General features: G+C 37.7%; 2 protein-coding genes across 5 annotated transcripts in view; one reads left to right on the top strand and one right to left on the bottom strand.

Moving 5' to 3' along the window:
• The first annotated feature begins 1,838 nt into the window (after positions 1-1,838).
• On the top strand, positions 1,839-10,952 carry SDR42E1 (short chain dehydrogenase/reductase family 42E, member 1). 2 transcript variants are annotated; one of them, XM_074209749.1, is made up of 3 exons: positions 1,839-2,232; positions 7,110-7,206; positions 8,122-10,952. In XM_074209749.1, the coding sequence occupies exons 2-3, from the start codon at positions 7,139-7,141 to the stop codon at positions 9,242-9,244; spliced, it is 1,191 nt and encodes a 396-aa protein (XP_074065850.1). In that variant the 5' UTR covers positions 1,839-2,232; positions 7,110-7,138; the 3' UTR covers positions 9,245-10,952. The 2 variants fall into 2 exon arrangements, with proteins under 2 accessions (XP_074065850.1, XP_074065851.1); XM_074209750.1 differs by lacking the exon at positions 1,839-2,232 and adding an exon at positions 2,260-2,429.
• The window catches only part of PLCG2 (phospholipase C gamma 2), a 182,617-nt gene continuing 168,177 nt past the window's right edge, over positions 8,060-22,499 (bottom strand). For all 3 annotated transcript variants that reach the window (XM_074209748.1, XM_074209746.1, XM_074209747.1), the window contains exon 33: positions 8,060-22,477. In XM_074209748.1, coding sequence (XP_074065849.1) covers positions 22,435-22,477 — 43 coding nt within the window. In that variant the 3' untranslated portion in view covers positions 8,060-22,434. The remainder of the gene's footprint in view (positions 22,478-22,499) is intronic.

The raw sequence follows: 22,499 nt of genomic DNA, 5'->3' as shown, positions 1-22,499 counted from the left end.
TCAAGGAATTCACATTCTAATGGAAATATACATTTATTTAGGACCTACTATGTATAAGACCATGCGCTCAAGATTTTACTCTGTCATCTTGCTAATTATTATTTTTTAAAAACCCTGTCAGTCCTCCCTCAGGGTCTATGGTTATTGAGAGGACATTGAAATTAATAAAATAGATGGTGCCTGAAATCTTGCCTCTTAAATTTACCTTAATTTTCAAACACACTACTTGGTCACAGAAGCAATAAGAGGGGCTGAGATGGGATTCAAATCTAGGTTCTCTGACTATAACTTCAAGGTTCTCCCCCCCCCCCCCCCCCCCGTTCCATAAGGCTTTTTTTTTTCTCTTTGTCCCCCCCTTTGAAAAGCAAGTGATGGGCAAAATTCCATGAGCTAGATATAGATGTTGATGAAAAAAATAAAAGGGTCAATGAAGGTTCAGGATAGTTGGAGTGGATGAAAAGGAGACAAAGCTAAATACTCAACTCTTATTTTGCTTCTATTTTCTCTGACAAGGAAAATGGGAATATGGAATAAAAGTGGTAATTGGAAAACAGAAACTCAAGATTAGTGAGCAGAGGGTGAGAGAGCACATAAATGTCCTCAGTGAATTCTTTCTAAGGAACTGAAAAAACTGGTAGATGTGAAGACTGAGAAAGAGTATTTGACAAATTTTGTCAGCAACAGGAAGGGCAAATATGGTGTTCAGCTTCCAAAAATTAGAAGAGGGTCATGTCTATGAACTATTAAACTGAAAGGTATGTTTTCTGTTTAAAAAAATTATGAGGCAGCTAGGTGGCACAGGGGATAGAGCACTGGCCCAGGAAGCAGAAGTCCCTGAGTTCAAATCCAGCTTCAGACACTTATTAATTGCCTGTGTGATCTTGGGCAAGACACTTAACCTCATTGCCTTAAATAAGTAAAACTTTAAAAAATTTACAAAATGTTATTAAACAGATAGAAAACAGATTGATAAGTTTTTGTAGGGGAATGAAGTGATCACAAGCATGTCTTCATCAAGCACAGTTCATGAAAAGTTTTACTCAAGTCACTTTGGGTCACTCCCAACACTCCCTCCACTTTGATCTTGGCTTGTAGCCTTTTCAAGTTAAAGAATTTACTGGCAGTGTGGTAGCTGACCTTGATGTTGTGTTCATCTTCAGTGAAGTTATTTGATAAAATGGCTGAAGACATCATGCTAAAAAGTATAGAAGCAAAAATACAAACCTTGTTTCACTCCATTGGTGACCAGGAAATCTAGAGACCATCATAATTTATCCAGTATTGTATGCCCTCACATTGGAGGGAACAAGCAAGGAGTTCAGAGTAAATTGTACAATGTAGGGAATAAGGTATAAGAAGACTGAATAGATGAGCTCTTTTAGTCATTTTAGTTTTGGATTTTTTTCAGTCCTATTAGACTCTATGTGACCCCTTTTGAAGTTTTCATGTCAAAGATACTGGAATGGTTTTCCCATTTCCATCTCCAGTTCATATTACAGATGAGGAAACTGAGGCAAATAGGGTTAAGTGACTTGTCCAGGATCACACAGCTAGTAAGAGTCTAAGGTCAGATTTAAACTCATGAAGATAAGCCTTCCTGGCTTCAGGTGGAGCCCTCCATTCACTGTGCCTCCTAGCTGCCCTCAAAAAGATAGGAAGGGACCATTTTGAAGTTGTTTAAATGTCAGAGGATTTTACATTGAATTCCGGAAGATGGAGTTTAAGGGGCGTGACGTGGCCAGAGCTGTACTTCAGTGAAATCGATTTAAAATCTACAAAAATAAAGGCCTCGGGCTAACGGGCCTCTAGGCTCCTCTCCGGCTCCGGATCGATGATTCCACATCCTCTCGGATCTCCCGGCTGTCAAGGACCGTGCTGAACGCAACAAAGCCCAGAAGCCGGGAGGTCCGCTTCCAAGGTCCAGATCTTTGCCGCTCTCACTGGGGCCCGCCTCCGCTCCCCGGATTCCTCGGGCCGGACTTGCAGAAGAAGAGCCGGGCCGGGTAGGCGGGCGGCCCCGCCCCGCCCCGCCCCTTGCGGGCCCGGGGAGCTCGGGGTTCACTGCCTGTGGGGCGGGGGTCCCTCGGGACCCGCCCCCTCTCCTGCTTCGCAGCCCCGCCTGCTCCCGCCTCCGGACCCAGCCCCCGGTGGGGTGACTGGGTGGGAATGCTTCCCACAGCTAGGCTCCGCCCCGCCCCGCAAGCAGGGCCTGCCGCTCTGGCCGCTCCGCAGGTAAGTGTCCGTTGGGCCTTGGGGCAGGGGGTCGTTCGCGGACCCCAGTTTGTAGTCCAGGTCGGTCAGTCGTGGTCAGTGAGAGGGTCAGGCCAGGCAGCTGTCATTTATCCTATAGGTCAGCGGTCAGCCGAAGGCTTAGTCGTTTGCTTCTCACTCAGTGGGTTCATCGGTTTCCCTTAGCGGATCAATCAGAGGTCAGTGGATTGGTCAGTTAAGTCAATGGGGTCAGTCAGAGGCTACTATTCCTCCTTCAGTAAAAACTCACTCCTAGTAGGTCAGGCAGTGCCCTTATCAATCAGTCAGTTGCATGAAAGCTTGGCCGGGTCACCTTAGTTATTTCACCAATTAGTCGCAGCTTGAAAGTAAGCGGGCAGGGGGTCAGCTTCCCTCTCTCCACAACCAGCCCGCAGTCAGTAGGCTAGTTAGTCAGCCAGGTCATCATCCGTGGGTCAGTGAACATCAATCAGTCAGGAAAGAACTCTTATTGGGTCAGCTAGTCTCCCTCCTCCAAACCTATCTGGCCACAATCAGTTGATGAGTTAGTCAATCAAATTCAAGTGAGTCAGCCAGCCCTAGTCATCTGATGGGTGGGCCTGTCAGGCAGACCTATTTTTTTTTTTAAAGGGCCATTTCTCCAGGAAAAGAACACAGGGTTTGGATTTCGAAGACCTAGAATAAACTACCAATTATTGTTTGTAACCCTGAACAAATCACTTCACATCTCATTGGCCCATCAACGGGTTCATTAATCAGTCAATACCAGTCGAAGAATTTAGTGGATAAATTTTTTGGCCATCAATCAATTAGTCCATTAATCTGTCAACTCATTTGGTGGGTCAGTCAGCCTTAAGTGGGTAATTCAGCCCTCAGTTTCCAGTTTCTTAGTTACCCTAGCTCATTTAGTTACCCCTCAATCTGTTGATTGTTAGATATCCACTTGACTGGGTCAATTAATCCAACAGTATCAAATTTATAAAAATAAGAGCCATTCCCCAGTTGATAAAAAGATATGAATAGACCGTTTTCAGAAGAAATCAAAGCTATCTATAGTTTTATTTTTAAAAATGCTTTAAAAGCATTATTGGTTAGAGAAAAGCAAATTAAAACACTAAGGAACCACCACACCTATCAAAAATGACTGAAGGGTATGAGGTTCACTGATGCACCTCACTAATGGTGGACTGGTCCAAACTGAATAATTTGAAACTACACCCAAAGGACTATTAAACTGTGCATACTCTTTAATCCAGTGATACCTTATTGGATTTGTACCCCAAAGAAATCAAAGGAAAAGGAAAGAGACCTAATTATATGAAAATGTGTTTAGAAGCTCTCTTTTTGTAACAGCAAAGAATTAGAAATTGAGAGGGGATGCTCATTAACTGGGGAATGGCTGGACACTTTGTAGCATCCAATTATGATAGAGCACTATTGTTCTATGAGAAATGTCAAGGGGAATAACAACAGAAGAAAACCTGGCAACTTAACACGAATTGATGCAGACTGAAGTGAGAATGGGGAGATACTTGTGCACAGTAATAGCAATGTAATGATGTAATGATGTAATGATGATCAATGATCAATGATGAAAAAAATGCTATCCATCTCCAGAGAGAAAAACTGATGAACTTCCTGAGTCCAAACTGAAGTATATATTTGTTTTGCTTGCAATATAGCTAATATGGAAATGTTTTGCATGATTTCACACACACATACACACACACACACACACATATATATATATAATATATATATATATAAATTGATATCATATTATTGCCTTCTCAATGGATAGGAGAAGGATTAGGAGGGAAGGAAAGAATCTGGAACGCAAAACTAAAAAGAAAAACATTTTAAAATAAATGATTTTTTAAAAAAAGAACTAAGTGCATCTACTGTGAGCAAATGCAAACTATCCTGCTGTATTGATTTTGTCTCTTTACAACCCCTGTCCCCATCTGACTCCTGATCTGGTTTCACAAGCTACTGAGTCAGAGATCAATCGAAGTAAGCAATGGGATTGGTGGATAATGAAAAACATTTTGAAAATGACTATTGCCATTGCTTTTAGAGCATTTTTAAAAATAAAACTATAGATAGCTTTGATTTCTTCTTCTGGAAACTGTCTATTCATATCTTTATATCAACTGGGAATGGCTCTAATTTTTATAAATTTTATTCTGTTGGATTTATTGACCCAGTCACCGGAATATATGACCAATCAACAGACTGAGGGGTAACTAAATGAGCAAGTGTAACTAAGTGACTGGAAACTTTGGGCTGACTTACTCACTAAAGGGCGATTGAAAAAGTGTTCTTGCATTATTTTGAAGCTATACATTTTTGACATTTATACTAACATCAGCTTTGAATGACCTGCAGTTCTAATGAGGATAGGACAATTTTTAAAAAAATACTAATTAGAAATCAGGTAAAGTTTCTTATTGGTTCATTTAAAAAAAATGTTTCTCTTACAAGCAGTGAGTTTCCATTACTACATTTAATTTAACTTAAAAAAATTATAGTAAATTTTGTCATGTGACATTCTTTCAATCATAAAACTAATCACAGCACTTCTTAACTTTGTCAGAAAAATAAATGATAGTAACAAGATGACCTTGAGGCCTTGCAAAATCCTGATGTTCATTCTAAGTCATCAAAGAAAGATGAAAATTGCAGTATTCCATTTTAGTATTTTATGGGTTTTATTGTACTGGAAGTTTTTGGATACTGAATAGTAGAGTTTACACATTTTTTTACTACAGTGTTTGAATTTCACAAACCAACACAAATTGTAATCCTCAAAACTTTTCTCTATGCAGATGACTCTAGGTATGTATGTATGTATATATCCTAGTTTTTCTCCTAAGTTTCATTCCTCCATCTCCAAATGCCTATTGAATATTTCAAACTGAATGTTTCCACAGGCAGTTTTAACTCAATATTCCCAAAACAGAGCTCATTGTCTTTCCAAATTTCCCATTCTTGTTCAGGGCATTGGATGATCCATCCCATTAAAACCCAGATTCAGGCAATTGTCAAAATGTTTTCTACTACCTTAAGTTTCTTAAATGCATCTTTTTCTCTCCACTCATACAATCACCCCCCCCCCCCAAGTTCAGGCCTGCATCATCTCTCAATGGCCTACTTCCATAGCCTCAATATGATTTCCCTGCCTCAAGTATCTCCACCCTCCAATATGAACTCCATACCTAAGTAGCCTCCAAAGTACAAATCTGACCATACCATTGACCATTTCCCCTCTTTCTTCCTGGCCCAAACTCAGCAAACTCCCATTTTATTTTGGACATACTAAGTTTGAGATGCCTACAGGACATCCAATTCAAATTTTCCAAAAGGCAGCTAGTGATATGAGACCAAAGGTTAGAAAAGAGATGGGGGGAGGGTGGCTAGGTGGCTCTAGTGGATAGAGCACTGGCCCTGGAGTCAGGAGTACCTGAGTTCAAATTCGGCCTCAGACACTTATTTACCTAGCTGTGTGGCCTTGGGCAAGCCATTTAACCCCATTTGGGAAGAAGAAGAAGAAGAAGAAGAAGAAGAAGAAGAAGAAGAAGAAGAAGAAGAAGGGAAGAAGAAGAAGAAAGAAGAAGAAAGAAGAGAGATCAGAGCTGGATACAGAGATCAGAAAATCAATTGTGTAAAGATGATCATTGAGCCCATGGGAGCTGAGAAAAAGGCCCAGGATGGAGCTTTGAGGGACACCAATGATTGGTAACTGTGACTTAGGTGAAGATTAGCAAAAGGAAACTGAGGAGTGGTCAGACAGATAAGAGAACCAGGAAAGAGCAGTATCATGAAAATGTAGAGAGGAGAAAAACATCCAGGAGAATAGAGTGTTTGACAGGGAGAGGAATTGCAGAGAGGTCAAAGAGATGAGGATTGAAAAAAGGCAATTCTATTTAGCAATTAAGAGATCATTGGCAATTTTGGAGAAAGTAGTTTCAGATGAAAAATGAGGAGTGTTTAGAATAGAGTGAGAGCAAAGGAATTGGAAGCTTTGAATGTAAAGAGTTTTCTCAAAAAGTTTAGCTGAGAAAGGGAGCATAGATATAGGAGACTAGGCAGTAAAGATAGTGGATCAGATGAAATATTTTGATTTTTAAGAATGAGGGAGACATGGAAAGGGGCCAGGATAAAGGGAGAGACAAAGTTAGAGTAGGGATGATGGAGGGAATATTCTGTAGTGGTTATATTGGCAAAAAAAAAGGACCACGTCTTCAAGGGAAACATGAGTGATGTGAGCTGAAGAATATAGAAGAGAGAGATCTTGTGGGAAGTCTTCAGCTTTTACTGTGAAATATGAAATGCCATCTTCATCTGAGATAATGTTGGGAAGGAAAGTTCTGAGATGGAATGAAAAAAATTTAGAATAGCTTCTAGAGAGTTAGATACCAGATAAATCAGTAAGGTGTAAAAGTATTGCCTTGCAACAAAGGCCAAGTTGAAATTTTGGAATAGAAATTTTTAGTGGGGTTAGGCACTTGGTTTCATGAAAAGTAGGAGTAGGAGTGCCATTGAGACTGAGTCTAAAAGATCCACTACTTGGAGGTTTGGTTTCTTTTGGGCTTCTATTTGAGTAGTTTGAGGGCATAGTCTATTAGTAAATTTTCTCAAAATAGATGGTTGGCTAAATACACAAATTCTTCTTGTCTTCTTCTATTTGCTGCTCTTTTTTATAATGTGGGACCTATAATACCCTCAAGTATATTATACAAGATATTGTTTAACCTCTCAGTATTTATTTCCAGTATTTCTCAGTATTTATTATCATTAACTCCAAATATCGATAAATCAAATGTCCAGCTGAAGAATAATAATGTGACATCTTTCTTAAAGCATTTATTTTCTTTTAGGTTTACTTAAACTCTTTGAATACACAGTCATGGAACTCCAAAAATCTCCTAAGGAAGCTGTACTTATTACAGGAGGAGGTGGCTACTTTGGTTTTCGGTGAGTGTCTATGGAGGTGGGGAGGGAGGAAACATTCATGCATTTCTGGGTTGTTACTTTGTTGGAAGATTTGAAAAAATAAAGCAGGGAGCTGTAATACTTTTGTAATACGGACTATCACTTATGAATGATATCATGGTGCTTATATATGAGTTAACTACTTACACCTCTTTGATTCCAAAATCAGTAAATACTTGTGTCCAACCTCCCCCCAAAAATTAATATTTAAAAATATAATTAACAAATTTACTTTTTATTTTATTTTATTTTAGGGTCTTTTTTTGCAAGGTGATGGGGTTAAGTGGCTTACCCAAGGCCACACAGCTACGTAATTATTAAGTGTCTGAGGCCAGATCTGAACTCAGGTACTCCTGACTCCAGGGCCGGTGCTCTATCCACTGCACCACCTAGCTGCCCCTAGCTTTTATTTTTTAAAGTGAGAGAATGGGTGGGAGACAAAGTAAAGAGAAAATGGGAATCAAAGTGTTGAGAACATTATCCAGGGAAGATCACTTGAAAGATAATGTCTCTCTAAGGGGCAGCTAGGTGGTGTAGTGGATAGAGCATCGGCCCTGGAGTCAGGAGTACCTGAGTTCAAAACCTATCTCAGACTCTTAATAATTGCCTAGCTGTGTGGCCTTGGGCAAGCCACTTAACCCCATTGCCTTGCAAAAACCTAAAAAAAAAAAAAGATAATGCCTCTCTATAGTCACAAAATAAGCCAATGATATAAATTTACAAATTATGTATTACATTTCAAGAACAAATTCAAGAGGTAGAATAGATCATTTTAGATGTAAAATAGATAATGTAATTCGAAGAAAATTTAATTCATATTTCAGACATTAATCATTCGTTCTTACTAGAGACAGCATAGTAATTAATACTTGTGATGTTTTCTCCTTCTCTTTTTAGTTTGGGTTCTACACTATGCAAGAAGGGTATCAGTGTGATTTTGTTTGATGTCAACATTCCTATTCAAGATGTTCCCAAGGGGATGAAGTTGATATGTGGAGATATTTGTTGTGTCAATGATTTAGAGAAAGCTTTGCAAAATGTTACTTGTGTTTTCCATATTGCTTCCTTTGGCATGTCTGGAAAGGAACAATTGAATCATAAACATATTGAAGATGTCAACATAAAAGGCACAGAAAATGTACTCCAGGTTTGCAAAAGGAAAGGCGTGCCAAGATTGGTTTATACTAGTACTTATAATGTGGTGTTTGGAGGCCAAGTTATAATGAATGGAGATGAATCTCTGCCCTATCTACCTCTTCACCTTCATCCTGATCATTATTCCCGCACCAAGTCTATTGCAGAGAAAAAAGTGCTGGAGGCAAATGGTACACCCTTGGAAAGGGGAGCTGGTATCTTGAGAACCTGTGTTTTGAGATCAGCTGGTATTTATGGACCTGGAGAACAAAGGCACCTTCCCAGGATAGTAAGATATGTAGAGAAAGGCCTCTTCAAATTTGTGTTCGGGGATCCCAAAAGCTTGGTAGATTTTGTTCATGTGGATAACTTGGTACAAGCCCACATCCTGGCCTCAGAGGCATTGAAAGCTGAAAAGAAACACATTGCCTCTGGGCAGCCTTATTTTATCTCTGATGGAAGACCAGTGAACAATTTTGAATTCTTCCGGCCTTTAGTTGAAGGATTGGGTTATCCATTCCCTACAATACGTCTACCATTAAGCCTCATTTATTTCATTGCTTTTATGACAGAGATGGTTTACTTCTGCCTGGGCAGGTTTTATAATTTTCAGCCTTTCCTCACCCGAACAGAAGTCTATAAAACTGCGGTCACACATTATTTCAGTGTGGAGAAGGCTAGGAATGAGCTGGGTTATGAACCACAGCCATTTGACCTCAAGGAAGTAATAGATTGGTTTAAAGCTAAGGGTCATGGTAAAAAATTACAAAACTATTCCTTAAAGTATCTTATTTGGAATGGCATGTTGGTTTTTCTTTTAGCTATTGTAGTTTTCACATGGTTTTCAAATGACTATGATGATGACAGTTTGAAGGATTTATTTTGAAAATTATTTTGTGGAGAACATGAAATTTTCAGGGATAGTATAAAACTGTTATTCCACAAGCAGACTCTAGGATGCTCATACTCTTTCAATCAAGTGGCCAAATGTATGACTTTCCAAGAACTTCTCAAGAACAGCCTTTTATAGATTAGATTCTATCTAGTCTTCAATTATCCCTCCTAACTCAGAATGATATCTGGTGGAAGAAAGGAATGATAGATGGAGTTTGAAATTTTGTTTTGTTCTGATTACTTCTTTTGAAGTTGGTTGAAGGGAAATATAGTCATTTTAAAATTCATGTATGGGAACAGCTTTTCCTTGAATTTCTCCCAAAGCAATTGTGTATTCTTCTCTGATGATAAATTCCAGAGCCAGAATTTATTTAAAATAAACTAAAAACATGAGCTGGAAGCATATTAGGTCTGCAGTGGCTTAACACTTATAAGAAGGGCTTAAAATAATATTAATAACTTTTCAGTCAGATTTCAGGCTGGATACTCTTCTAAAGAGGAGGTGGGCACTTCCAACATAGAGCTGGGAGAAATCTTAGATTGTTATCTAGTACAGCCTTATCCACCCAGGTCAAGACTACCCAAGAGTATCCTTTACATTATCCCTAACAATGCTAACATGCTGTGCTTAAACAACTCCATTGATGATAAATTCTGTATTTGACTTCATAGTCAAATATCTCTAATTATTAAAAGAAATCTTATATGCAACCAAAATCTGTCTCTATAATTTCCACCTGTTGGTCTTCTGAGACCTCAAGTTCTTTTTTTTAATTAGGCCTCAAGTTCTTATTGTTATTTAATAGCTTCTAATAAAATTCTCAAAGTCAACATTTCTAGAGTTCATTAAGTTATTTACCCTACTAATCTAAACCCCTTGAGATTAGAAACTTTTGGGCCTTACTTATCTATGTAACCCTCACAATGTCTTATACTTAGTAGACACTAATTGTTAAGTGAAATTGAGAGCTTGTAGGATAAATATTTTATCTGTTCAATGGTCATCCATCTTTGTCTTTTGAGGCAGTTAGCTTTGATTTTTAGAAATGACCAAGAATCATTCCAAGTCAAAGTTCATAAAGAAGATAAAAGTTCAAAGTTTGAACTTCTTTTTTAATCAAAACTGCATAACTCTAATGACTAGTTTTGGTGTATGGTTATAAATTATTTCCAGAGAGAACCACTAAAAGAGGAATTTAAACATGTTTTAATCTTTGAAATCATTGCTGTAATGGGTATAACATTCCATAGGGATAACTTTAAGGATAACCTTTATGAAAATGTATACATTCTGGTCTCTTAATTAACAAGAAGTCTCTTTACTTAATATTCCCATCTCCTATAGATTTTTAGTCTTTGAGTGCAGTAATCAAGAATTTATTTTCTTTTTAGGTATTTTGCCTATAATAGAACAGTGGCTACCCGATGAATAACAATATCATGGAGATGATCTTGTGATCTAAACAGCTGTTTCAGCCTCGGGTATTATTGACAAGAGGAAGATTACATGTTATTCCCTTCAATTTTCCTTTTTTAAAAAATCAGAAATAAAACTTTTTTATTCAAATTTAGACAAAAGTGTCTTAGAGTACACTTTTAAAGAAGAATTTATCTTGAAGATGAGAAACCAGTTCAAGTCCAGATTTTGACTTACTTCCTCTATCTCTTCCTCATCAATAAAATTAAAGGGTTGGACTAGATCAGTGATTCTTGAAATGTGTTCTGGGGACCCATAGGTATTGCTGAGGACCTTTCAAGGGGTCGACAAAGTCAAATCTCTTTTCGTATTAATACTAGCATGTTTTAACTCCTAACATATAAATATTGACAGATTAACAAAATTAACAAATAAAAGTTCTTTAGGGTTTAAGAGTATAAAGGGGTCTTGAGACTAAAGTTTGAGAATCATTGACCCAGATGATCTCTAAAGCCTCTTATAGCTCTAATGTGACTCAAGGAAAGATCATAGTTTAAAATGATAATAACTGACATTTCTTAGACCTTTAGGATTTGCAAAGAACTTTATATACATTATCTCATATGTTATCTCATTTAATCCACAAATGTTAAATACCTAAAATGTACAAAGTACTATGCTAAGTACTGGGAATTCAGACAAAAAACAATCTTTGCCTCTACTGGTCAATATTCTACTAGTCAGTCAATAAACATTATGTGCCTTTTATACACACACACACACACACACACATACATATACATACTTTAGAAATTTTAACTGTTCCTAACAAATGGCACACCTTAGAGAAGGTTTAATCACAAAGAATTCCTCTTGTTCAAAGAGAAAGTAACTTTAAGTAGCAATTTGAAGAAAAAAATAAGCACGTTTGAGAGAGAGACCTAAAGTTGTCCCATTGTACTCTCTTGTTGAACAATTTCTGCCAGGCTCCTGCTGATCCTGTTAATCCATTCCCATGGACAGGCTGGATTTTTTTTTTGACTAGCTAGAGGAAGGAAAATACATCCTGTGTTTACAGAGGAGTGTTATCCCCTGTAATGCCAACCACGATAGTGACAAAAGGTTAGGACATGATCTTGGTCAGAAGATCATGTTCATGCCCTGGGACCTAGAATGGGAGTCTGTGTTCCCACTCTAGGTTGATTGCCTTCCTTGCTCTTGGCCTTCTTTACACAGTGAGATGAGGGAAGAAGGTAATTTTCCAATCATGCAGTAGCTATTGAGCATGCACATGTGCCCATTATATTATGAGATGTGGGGAAGATCAAGGTGCAAAACAAGATCCATGTCCTTGGGCAGGTTATTATGTAATTGAGGAGATAAATATATTCAAATGGTTATCACCGGTTTTCAAAATGATTGCTTTGTTTTAGGTTCTTTCAGAAAACTGTGATCCAATAGCAGTTGATGGGTCAGAAGCAATTTTGCCCAGCTTAAATCAAAGAAAAATACCATCATTTGATAGTATTTTGATTTTTTTAAAAAAAAATATTCTAGCCCATCTCCCTGTGATACCAGTTTGGGGGTGTGTGTTTGGGTAGAAAGGTCCAAATTTTCTCTCCTTCCTTTCTCCGTTTTTTTTTTACTCCAGACTCCAAACTCATGCAATCCTCAGTTCAGCTCCCTCTGCTTTTCAGTTCTGTCTTCTCTGCCTTACTAATTTTTCCCACTTTGGTGCTCCAATGCTTTGCTGTTAGCTGAGCTTCTTTGGAGGCTGGGAAGGCTTTTCTTCTGATCTGTATGAAACTTGTCATGTCCATCAATTCTTACCCCTCTACTTGTCAGGCCAAAATTAGCACAAGCACCAGCAAATCGATCCATACTCTGTTGCATATCACTTTCAAGGTCTCTTTGAAGAACTTAAGTATTGATTGCGAGGCATGGGAGACCCTGGGAGACCACCCAGAATAGTGTGCCTATATCAAAGAGCAAAACAGAATAGCAGTGGCTCAAAGTAATATGAGATGCACAGATTTGGAGATATCTCCATCCCAAACATTCAAGTGAACTATTGTGCTGATCTGTGGTAAAGCCTTCTGAGCTTGTATCAGTCTGCTCAACCACAATCAGACACCCTGACATCAGGATGTCATTTTGGTCTTAAGGTAGAAAAGACAACAAAATGGATGCATGAGCTATAAATCAAAAAAGCTATTAAATGTTTACTATGTCCCAAGAACTATGCCAAATGCTGTTCTGTTGTTCCGTCAATTCAGTATGTCTGACACTTCATGACTCCATTTCAGGTTTTGGGGGCAAAAATACTGGAGTGGTTTGGGAAGTGCTGCAAAGAATTGCAAAAACCAAAAACTGTCCCCAACCTCAAGAATCTGACATTCTAGGAGATAATATGTCAGCAACCAGGCACATACAAGATACATGCAAAGTAGATGGAAAGCAACCTCAGAGGGGAAGCCTCTTGTAGAAGGTGGATTTGAGCTAAATCTTAAAGGAAACTGAGGTTTCGGTGACTGTGGCAGATTCCTGTCTGCCCTCCCTCTACTTCTAAGGTATGAGGTACCAACCCCAATCTAGGTCACCTGTGACCCACCTAAACATTACCTTAACAGAAGCAATTACCATCTTGGTTGTAAGCCCCCATTACACAAGGGGATGGGGACTCAATTTAATTTGGTGTAATACAAACAGCAGAATATGAAGTTAAAAGCTTTGAGTTTAAATTTTGGCTCTGCCACTTACTGCTTAAGGAACTTTTGACATGTCTCTTGGCATCTGCATAAAAAGGGATTAATCAAGATGATCTCTAAAATCCTTTCTACTCTACTTGATGCATATCCATTATACCCCTAATTTTACTAATGAAACAACTGAGGCCCAGAAAAAAAATGTAGTTACTTGACCAGGTTCATAGAGTTAATAAGTACTGGGGTCAAGATTCAGACTAAGTCCTAGGATCCAAAATCCATTACTTTTTTCATCATACTATTAAATAGAATATGTGTGCACTTTTTGGTAACTGGCCTAGAGTATACATAAATTTCAATTAGTGCCCCACCTCTGTTTTCAAATTTTCCCACCAAATAAATAAATAGCACTTTATAAAGTATGTCCTTTCACATTCCCATTTAATCCTCACAACAGTTTTATATGGCTGACAGTTGTCTCTTCTGTAAAATGGGGAATATGGGATTTGGAGAGAAAAATGATTTGTCTAAGGTCTCACAAGAATTAGCAAATATAGTAGTTTACAACAGGTCTTCAAATTGAAGGGGAACATAGTTTTTAATTGTGTATATCTTTTCCTAGAAATAGTTCCAATTATCTCGCAAAAGGATTGTTTATATAGCATTTCACCTATTCTATCCCCATTTCTTCACTTCCCTAATTGATTCATCCACTCAGTGTTTATATATTTTTTGACAGACTTGCTAAAGTTCTCTGTATCCCATCTCTCCTTTCTGTACCCACACTGTATAGCTGGCCAATATAAGAACCATCTGTGATCTCTAAAGAGTTCTTTATAGGGGCAGCTAGGAGGCACTGGTAGATAGACACTGGCCCTGGAGTCAGGAGTACCTGAGTTCAAATTTGACCTCAGACACTTAATAATTACCTAGCTGAGTGGCCTTGGACAAGTCACTTAACCCCATTGCCTTGCAAAAAAACTTTAAAAAAAAGTTCTTTATAACAGCACTGAGTCCCATGAGAACCAGTCAAGGAATCAAAGAGGTTAGAAGGCAGTACTTCTCCCCACTTCATATTGGTTTGATTGTCAGTCCTGGGGGATGGTGGGTCCCCAGGCAAAGAGGTCATACGATTTTCCTTGCTGTCCCAATCTTGGCCTAATGTTCACAGACAAGCGAACAAAAATATCTAAACTTGATCCATCAAAATCCTTAATATTTTCAATTTCAGTTTTCTATGAGTCTCTTCTTTGACAGACTCTCCTTTCTTGGTATTCTTTTCTCTTTCAATTCTCCTCCCACCTAGCTAATGGCTGCTTAGTCTCCTTTGTTGACTTTTTAATCCATATCTTGTCCACTGTGTATGTCTCCCCCCAGCCCCAGGCTGTCTCAAGTTCTCTTTTGTCTCTGTAGAGGAAGAAAAGAGACCCATATCTAGCGAGGTTCACTTGTCTTTCTTTAGGGGCTGTCATTCTGAATGGTTTTAAGGGGTGGCAATATAGACATCTCTAGACGCTTCTCCCCTTACCTGCCTCCAAAGAAGAATTTTATTCCTGCTAGGAGGGGGAAGCAGGAAGATGGGGCAAGAGGTTACTGTGCTCTCCAGTTTGGATGGGGGTTTTTAAGAGATACCAAGCTAGAAACATGTCTATCTCTTCGGCTTAGTATTGATCATCTAAGGTGTGAGTTAACTTTTCATCATTGTTATTGGGGTCAGGCTCTATATTTAAGACTTGATCCTTTTCCTGCCATACCATTTCTATAAATGAACTCAGAGCAAATAGCAAAGAAGCCCATTTATCCAAAGCAGAGCAAAATAGAAATCAGAGAAGGTATACATAAAAGAACACATACTAAACAGCACAGAGTGAAGGATCTCTTCCATTGGGATCAAGGTAACTCAGCTCAACCAAGAGAGAAAATACTAGAACTTACCAAAGGGAGAATTCTCCAAAGTCTCCAGAGTAGCAAGATTGATGTTAGAGACATGATGAAGATTGCCAGTATCTCTCATGTCTTCTCAGTCTTTTCCTTCAACATCCTAAAGTAGAGTTCTCTTCTGTCTTCTCTCTTGAAGCTGAAAGCCAGGAGCACCCTAAAGCAGTTCAACATCATGAAGAAGACTAAGCTTGATGAGTCCCCAAAGAGAATTCTAAAGGGATTGGTGAAATCCTGAGTGCTCAACGCTAGCCCCACCAAAGGGCAAGTCATTCATCAATAAGGAGGGAGTTTCATGGCAATAGGCCTTGGAACAAAGGGCACATTTCCATACCTTCTCACTTGGTAACCTCATAAATAAAATCATCATTTCTGTACATACCTCTACTTCTCTGAGGCAACTAGTTGACATAGAGTGCTGGGTCTGTAATCAAGAAGTTCTAGTTCAAATGCGACATCAGATACTATCTGTATGACCTTGGACAAGTCACTTAACTAATCTCAGGAGCTACCTCAGTTTCCTCAACTATAAAATAGAGATAATAGAATCTACCTCACAGAATTTTGAGGATCAAATGAGATCTGCAAAGTACTAAAACAAAGCCTAGAATATAGTACATGGAATATAAAAACTTATTCCTCCTTCCCTTTCCCATACAGCTTGAGCTCTAGTTTCCCATCACCAAATACCTATCAACATTTTAAATGGATGTCCTTTAGACATCTCAAACTCAACATGTCCAAACCAGAACTTATCTTTCCCCCCAAACTTAGCTCTTTCACAAACATCCCTTTTGCAGTCTAGGGTACCACCATTTATTCAGTTATTCATGTTTGCAATCTTGGTATTATTCATGAAGTTTTTTTCCCACTAACCCAATTTTTCCAATCAGTTAACAAATCTTATTTCTCTTTCAACTATATTTTAGATGAGACAGTTAGGTAGCACAGTGGAAAGAGTGTTGGGCTCATTTTCCTAAGTTCAAATCTGACTTCAGATACTTACTAGCTATGTGACCTTGGGCAAGTCATTTAATCCTGTTTGCCTCAGTTTCCTCATCTGTAAAGTGATTTGGAGAAGTAAATAGCAATCCATTCTAGTATCTTTGTCAAGAAAACCCCCAATGGGGTCATGAAGTCAAACTCAATTGAAAATGACTGAACAACATTATCTTAGATATATCATCTCTCCACTCACAGCACCCCCCCCCCATTCAAGCACTCATCACTTCTCACCCACACTATTTCTATAGCCTTCTAATTGGAATTCCTACCTCAAGTTTCTCCTCACTCCAAACCATCCTCTAATCAGATGCCAAAATTAATTTCTTAAGACATTGACCTGTCTATGTTACCTCCCTACTCAGTAAACTCCAATGAATCTATACTGCCTCTAGGATCAAATATAAACTCCATTAAATATTTAAAGTTCTTTACAACCTGGCCTCTTCCCATTGTTACAGTCCTAGTCTATATCACTGATTTTCTCGTGATCTAGGCACCCTAGCTTACTTGTTGTTCCTCATTTGCTTTGTCTTTTGTCTCCATACTTTGCATGGACTATACCCCATCCCTGAAATGTTCTCCCTCCTAATTTGTGTCTGCATCAATCCCCAACTTCTTTGCAGATGCTACCTCTTCTAGGGTTTTCCTTTTCTCCACCACCCCTTTTAGTGGCTTTACATCTTGAACTCTTTCACAGACTGTAATTATCTTATTACTTGTTGATTTATATAAATGTTGTCTGCTCTATTAGATTGTTAGCTCCTTTAGAGCAGAGACTATTTTTGTGCTCTTTGTATCCCGAATGCTTAGCATATTATATTCCTGAAACATAAGAAACACTAAAGAAATGTTTGATCCTAAGAATGCTATCAATACATGTGAGTCTCTTTCTATGGTAAGCTGATTTTCCTGAATATCTCTTGATTGATGATTGAAACACTGGAGGAGCTCTCTATTTAAAAGTGGAGAAACCATTGCTAAAGTAAATAAGTATCTTCTAGCTTTATGTTTTTGCACATCTTGTGTTTTCATACACTAGTTTTCTTCTTTTTAAAGGTCTAATTAAAATAAATTCCTTTAATATAACAAATATAAAAACTTAATCTCTCAACAAATGCATATTTTTTGAAACTAGCTATGGTTATTAAACAGCAAATTTATTATTTTTCTCTTTAGAATATAGCAATGACCATGTCAAGAAAGGGAAAACTAATGAATAGCTGTGGCTGTAACAACATGACTCCTGTTTATTTAGTCACAGAAATAGCTTTACTACATTTTATTCCAAATTGAGTTTTCATTCTTCAGATTCTCCTGGTTTGCTGACATCATCAGTCTTCAAAATCATCCCATTTGCATACACTAGTTTGAGTAAACCCTATAGTAACAGACTATGAATACTATTTGAGATAATAAAGGTTTTTTAAAATGACCATTCCTATTTTCCTCTTGAATTCTTGCACTTTTAGTTTCATTCTCTCTCTCAAAATAAAAATATGAGTCTCTTCAGGAAAATCTAGATCAGTGTTAATCATCACACCAAACTTCTCTTAAAATACAAATGAGCAATTTAATCCATCACAGCATTAATATCAGCCCACTATAGGGAGATATTTATATATTCTCTACTATATACACAAAGGCACTTAATATTTATATAAAAATAAATTAAGCTTTAATAATAGAACACACAAGTTTACAAATGCAGCAGCAGCTCAAAATCTAAAGAAAAGTAGGTACAATAGGATTTCTCTTCAAAATCCTAGCCAGATTTCTGGGTGCTGAAAACAAGGCAGCAGTGGAATCTAGCAAATAGACTTTATCTCCAAAAGAAGCAGTCCTGAGCTAAACCTTGACTTATCATCAAACAAATGTCTGGATGTTCAAAGTCTACAGAAATTCTGTCTCTTCTAAGTCCAATTAAACATTCCTGTTGATCAAAATATGATTTCAAGGGTCTTTAAACAAGATGGCTATTAAGAAAAATGAAAGCATTCTGTCTTTTATGGTTCAAGATTAAGAAGCTCCTTTAGATACCTCTCCATGCCAGAAGGAATTTTTATGCAAGTGATTTAAATTGATTTGTCTGAATCCTTTAGAATTGTCATGGGGCTGTGGGGCATCTGTGTGTGTGTGTGTGTGTGTGTGTGTGTGTGTGTACATAAATTCATCTATACTGGAGTCTGATATTTGAGCCATTCTTCTCTTCAATCTGGAATCAGGAAGACCTCAGTTCAAATCTAGCCTCAGACACTTGACATTTATTAGCTGTTTGACCTTGGGCAAGTCACTTAACCCTGATTGCCTCACTCCTAGGACTATTTCTGGTTGCCCTGATTCATTGGTTCTTACCCTTCATTATTGAAGAATATCAAAATGATATCAGTATGTTTGAGACAAATTATAGTGAGTCTGACTGTAGCTGATCAGACGAATACAAATTCAGACTGCTCCACCACAGGTGGAGCACAAATAACTCACATAATAGTCCTGATTTATATCTGGCCTCTGAACTCAAATGATTCCAGAGGAAAATGAGGCTGGTGACTTAGAACAGCTCAATTTCACTCAAATCCAATTCATGTGCTTGTCAATGGCATCCCCTCCTCATGGTCTTCTTCAAGAACAAAGAACAAGCTTCATTATCATAGCACTAAAATATACTGTAATTATTAACATTCGCTGGAACAGAAAACTATCTAGATAACTGACTTGGGAATGTTTTTATCCTTATATTTCAATAAAGAAGCAAGGCTAGATCTGAAAATATTGCAAGTTCATCACCTTCCCAGCTACCTTGTTCCAGAGAAAAATAGTCTGATTACTTTCATTCATACTTAGTTTTTTTTTTGTGGAAGGAATCATAGAAATAAGGACCTAAAGGAATAAATATCTAATGGTGGAATTTGGAGCAGATAATTTGGAGCAGTTGAATCTTCCCAGTGCCTTTCAAAAATTGAACATTAAAAAAAAATGTCACTCATGTTTGAGTGTGTTTATTGGTTCTGAAATTCATAAAACCTCAAAATAACAGTGAAGACATACTACAAATAACTAGTTCAGGAGGACCTGGTCTTGGGCTCCTCTGCAATCTGTGCTAGGACTGAAGAGCATTCAGATTGATGAAAAGGATCAGATTAAGGTTAGTCTTTGGGAGCCTGTGTATCCTTGGAATAAAAGAATATCTTGGGAGAAGGGAGTAACTCTGTAGTTTGACTCAAAAGACAATCCTTGAATCTTCCATCTATTGCCAGTCCATAAAAAGGTGACATCACCAACCAAGGAATTATTAAGCTAAGAGGAAAGTGTGACAAGGGAAAGAAAAAGCAAGATTTGACACATATAAGCTATGATGAAAATAAAAGGGAGTTGAAAGCAGTTCCTGAATGCTTCCCAGCAACATTTGGGTGAGGGAAATCTTTCTTTTTTACTATTTGTGAAAGCTTTTTGGACCATAGGAAATATTTTTTGCTCAGTAAATCTGTAGAATTAAATATCTTTACTTCATTAACCACCCTGCCCCACCCCAAGTTCAACAAGTAATCAAGTCAGTCACATGAATCCATTCAAATTGGCTTATATTGGATAAACCTGAAAGTTCACAGTTTTAAAAAAAATGTTACAAGTCTTTAAAAGAAGGAGGTCTTTCAGGAAATGGTTCTGTCTAGCAGTTTATCAAAATGGAAGGCCATGTTTTCAAAAGTGCACCTTACAAAAAAGAATTCTCTGATTAAAAAAAGAACCTGTTCTGCCCTTTCTGCATTCCCAATTCCACACAAATGTGGTTTAACAGTTATACTTGTGTGTTCATTGCTGTCTTCCTCCTCAGACTCATTTCATGATAATTCTTGGCAGCAGTGAAATGGGCTGGGAGATGAAAAACCTTTCCTTCTAAGTCAGTGCTTGGCTCATTCTGAATGACAATTTATCAATAAATCCTATGAGAATTCCTAAATATTATCCTTTCCTAAAATAGCTTATTTCAAATTATCATTTGCATAATTTAAGAGGATATATATATATATATGCATATATTCAAAAAGCACAAGTGTAATACTGAGAGGCAGCATTGTATAAAGTATAGAAAACCATCTTTGGAGCCAGAAAGACCTAAGTTCAGGTCCTACCTTTTACATAGACTAACTGTAATCCTGGACAAATCACTTAATATCCAAATCCTATTGCAACTCTCTAAGACTATTAATTTCAGAGAAGTTGATGATTTGCATCAGTGAAGGAAGGTTTCCATGCTCCTATGTCAATGAAATCACAATTAAAAAGTAAAGTTAAACATTGGCCAAACACTATTTTGAAACCCCAAACACTATTAAAAGACCTTAATCATAAATTCCCCTCAGCTCAAAGATCTGCAATGACTATGGACCAAGTTTTTCAAATCTGAGTTTTATAAGTAATAACAAAGTATTCTTCTCCCTTCCTTAAGGTTTGTGTAATGTTTTCACATACCTCTTCTGTCTTCACACTTTCTTCATGTTACTTAACAAATGTTCAAAAAGGTTGATAAGGAATATCCTTTTTTTTTTTTATTTGTGAGGCAATGTGGTTAAGTGGCTTGCCCAAGGCCATACAACTAGGTAATTATTAAGTGTCTGAGGTTGGATTTGAACTCAGGTACTCCTGACTCCAGGGCTGGTGCTCTATCCACTGGACCACCTAGCCGCCCACATAAGGAATATTCTTTTTTTTTTTTTAGATTTTGCAAGGCAATGGGGTTAAGTGGCTTGCCCAAGGCCACACAGCTAGGTAATTATTAAGTGTCTGAGATCGGATTTGAACCCAGGTACTCCTGACTCCAAGGCCGGTGTTCTATCCACTGCGCCACCTAGCCGCCCCCATGAGGACTATTCTTAGAAAATAATCATCTCCAAACTATGTCTTGAAATAAACAAAAGAACCAGAAAATAATGAGACTGATTACTTTAGTGGTCATTTAGTCTGATTCATATGCAAGGAAGAGCCCATCTTAGGCCACTGCCTTCAAGCAAGAACAAAGATGGTCAGGATGCTGTAATCTACAGCCCAGCTGATCTTGTTCGATCACCAGGCATCTTGGTCTTAAATTTCAGATACAAAACTATTGATACACAAATAACTTGAAAACCATGCTTTCCTAGAGGTTAAAACCTTAAAGGGAAGCATTAATTTGTTTGACCATCTTGTCAGTCAACAATCACTTGAGAGAAAGGGGAGAGACTTCAAAACTTTCCTGATGAGGGCAGCTAGTTGGCACAGTAGATAGAGAGCCAGCTCTGGAGTCAGGAGGACCTGAATCAAATCCAAACACAGAAGCTTAATTGCCTTAGCTGTGTGACCTTGGGCAAGTCACTTAACCCCATTACCTTAAATGAAAATTAAAAAAAAAAACTTCCCTGACAACTTAGATTGTTAGAAGGGCAGTCCTGTAATATACAGAGCATGGACAACTTGTATGCAAATATAAAGTGATTCCATAAATCAGTTAATTATCTTAAGCTTCCATTTTAGATGTGTATTGACATATGAATAAAGGCAGGGTTTCTAGTAGCAACTGTTGCAAGAAGGGAGCAGTAAGACTGAAACCACTGACAAAGCAAGCAAGACAGAGGAAAACTTTCCCAACTCCTCATAGAAATGGACATACATGAGATAAGGAAAAATGGTGTTTCTTCTCAAATAAAAAGCTTCAACATCCAACAAATTATCTATAGAATGATTCTTGCTCATCTGCCTCCAAAATTACCAATTACCTGGTTCAATGAAAATCAAGGTGATTTAGCAGAGAAGTTATCCTTGCTCAGCAAATACAAAAAGGTACCTTAGGGAGTTTTTGCTTGCCTTTATTCAGGGAGCATTGTGATACTGACACAGAAAACAAGTCAGATATCTTATGTATAATTTGTACACAATATAAATTAAAAAAGATATCAAATGGAGAAGAGAGAACAGAAAGTCATCTCGGTGAATCCTGCTTGGTTCTTCTTAAGAAATTCTTCCTAAAGACAGCTCTTCAGTAGTGATGGCTTCACATATTTGCATCTTCTGAAGACCTTAATAAAGTACTCTCTATCTCTCTTGTTGACAAATACATATACAGAGTCCCCAAACTGTAGGTTTGTTCTAGGAGTAGAATTTGCTGTTACTGACTCTCTTCTCCCTTAATCTTAAAGAAAATAAATCAAAGT

Source organism: Macrotis lagotis, chromosome 1 (assembly GCF_037893015.1).
Source record: "Macrotis lagotis isolate mMagLag1 chromosome 1, bilby.v1.9.chrom.fasta, whole genome shotgun sequence".
NCBI classification, from domain to species: domain Eukaryota; kingdom Metazoa; phylum Chordata; class Mammalia; order Peramelemorphia; family Peramelidae; genus Macrotis; species Macrotis lagotis.
Note: the sequence above shows the minus strand (reverse complement) of the source record. Positions and strands in the feature narration are given on the sequence as shown.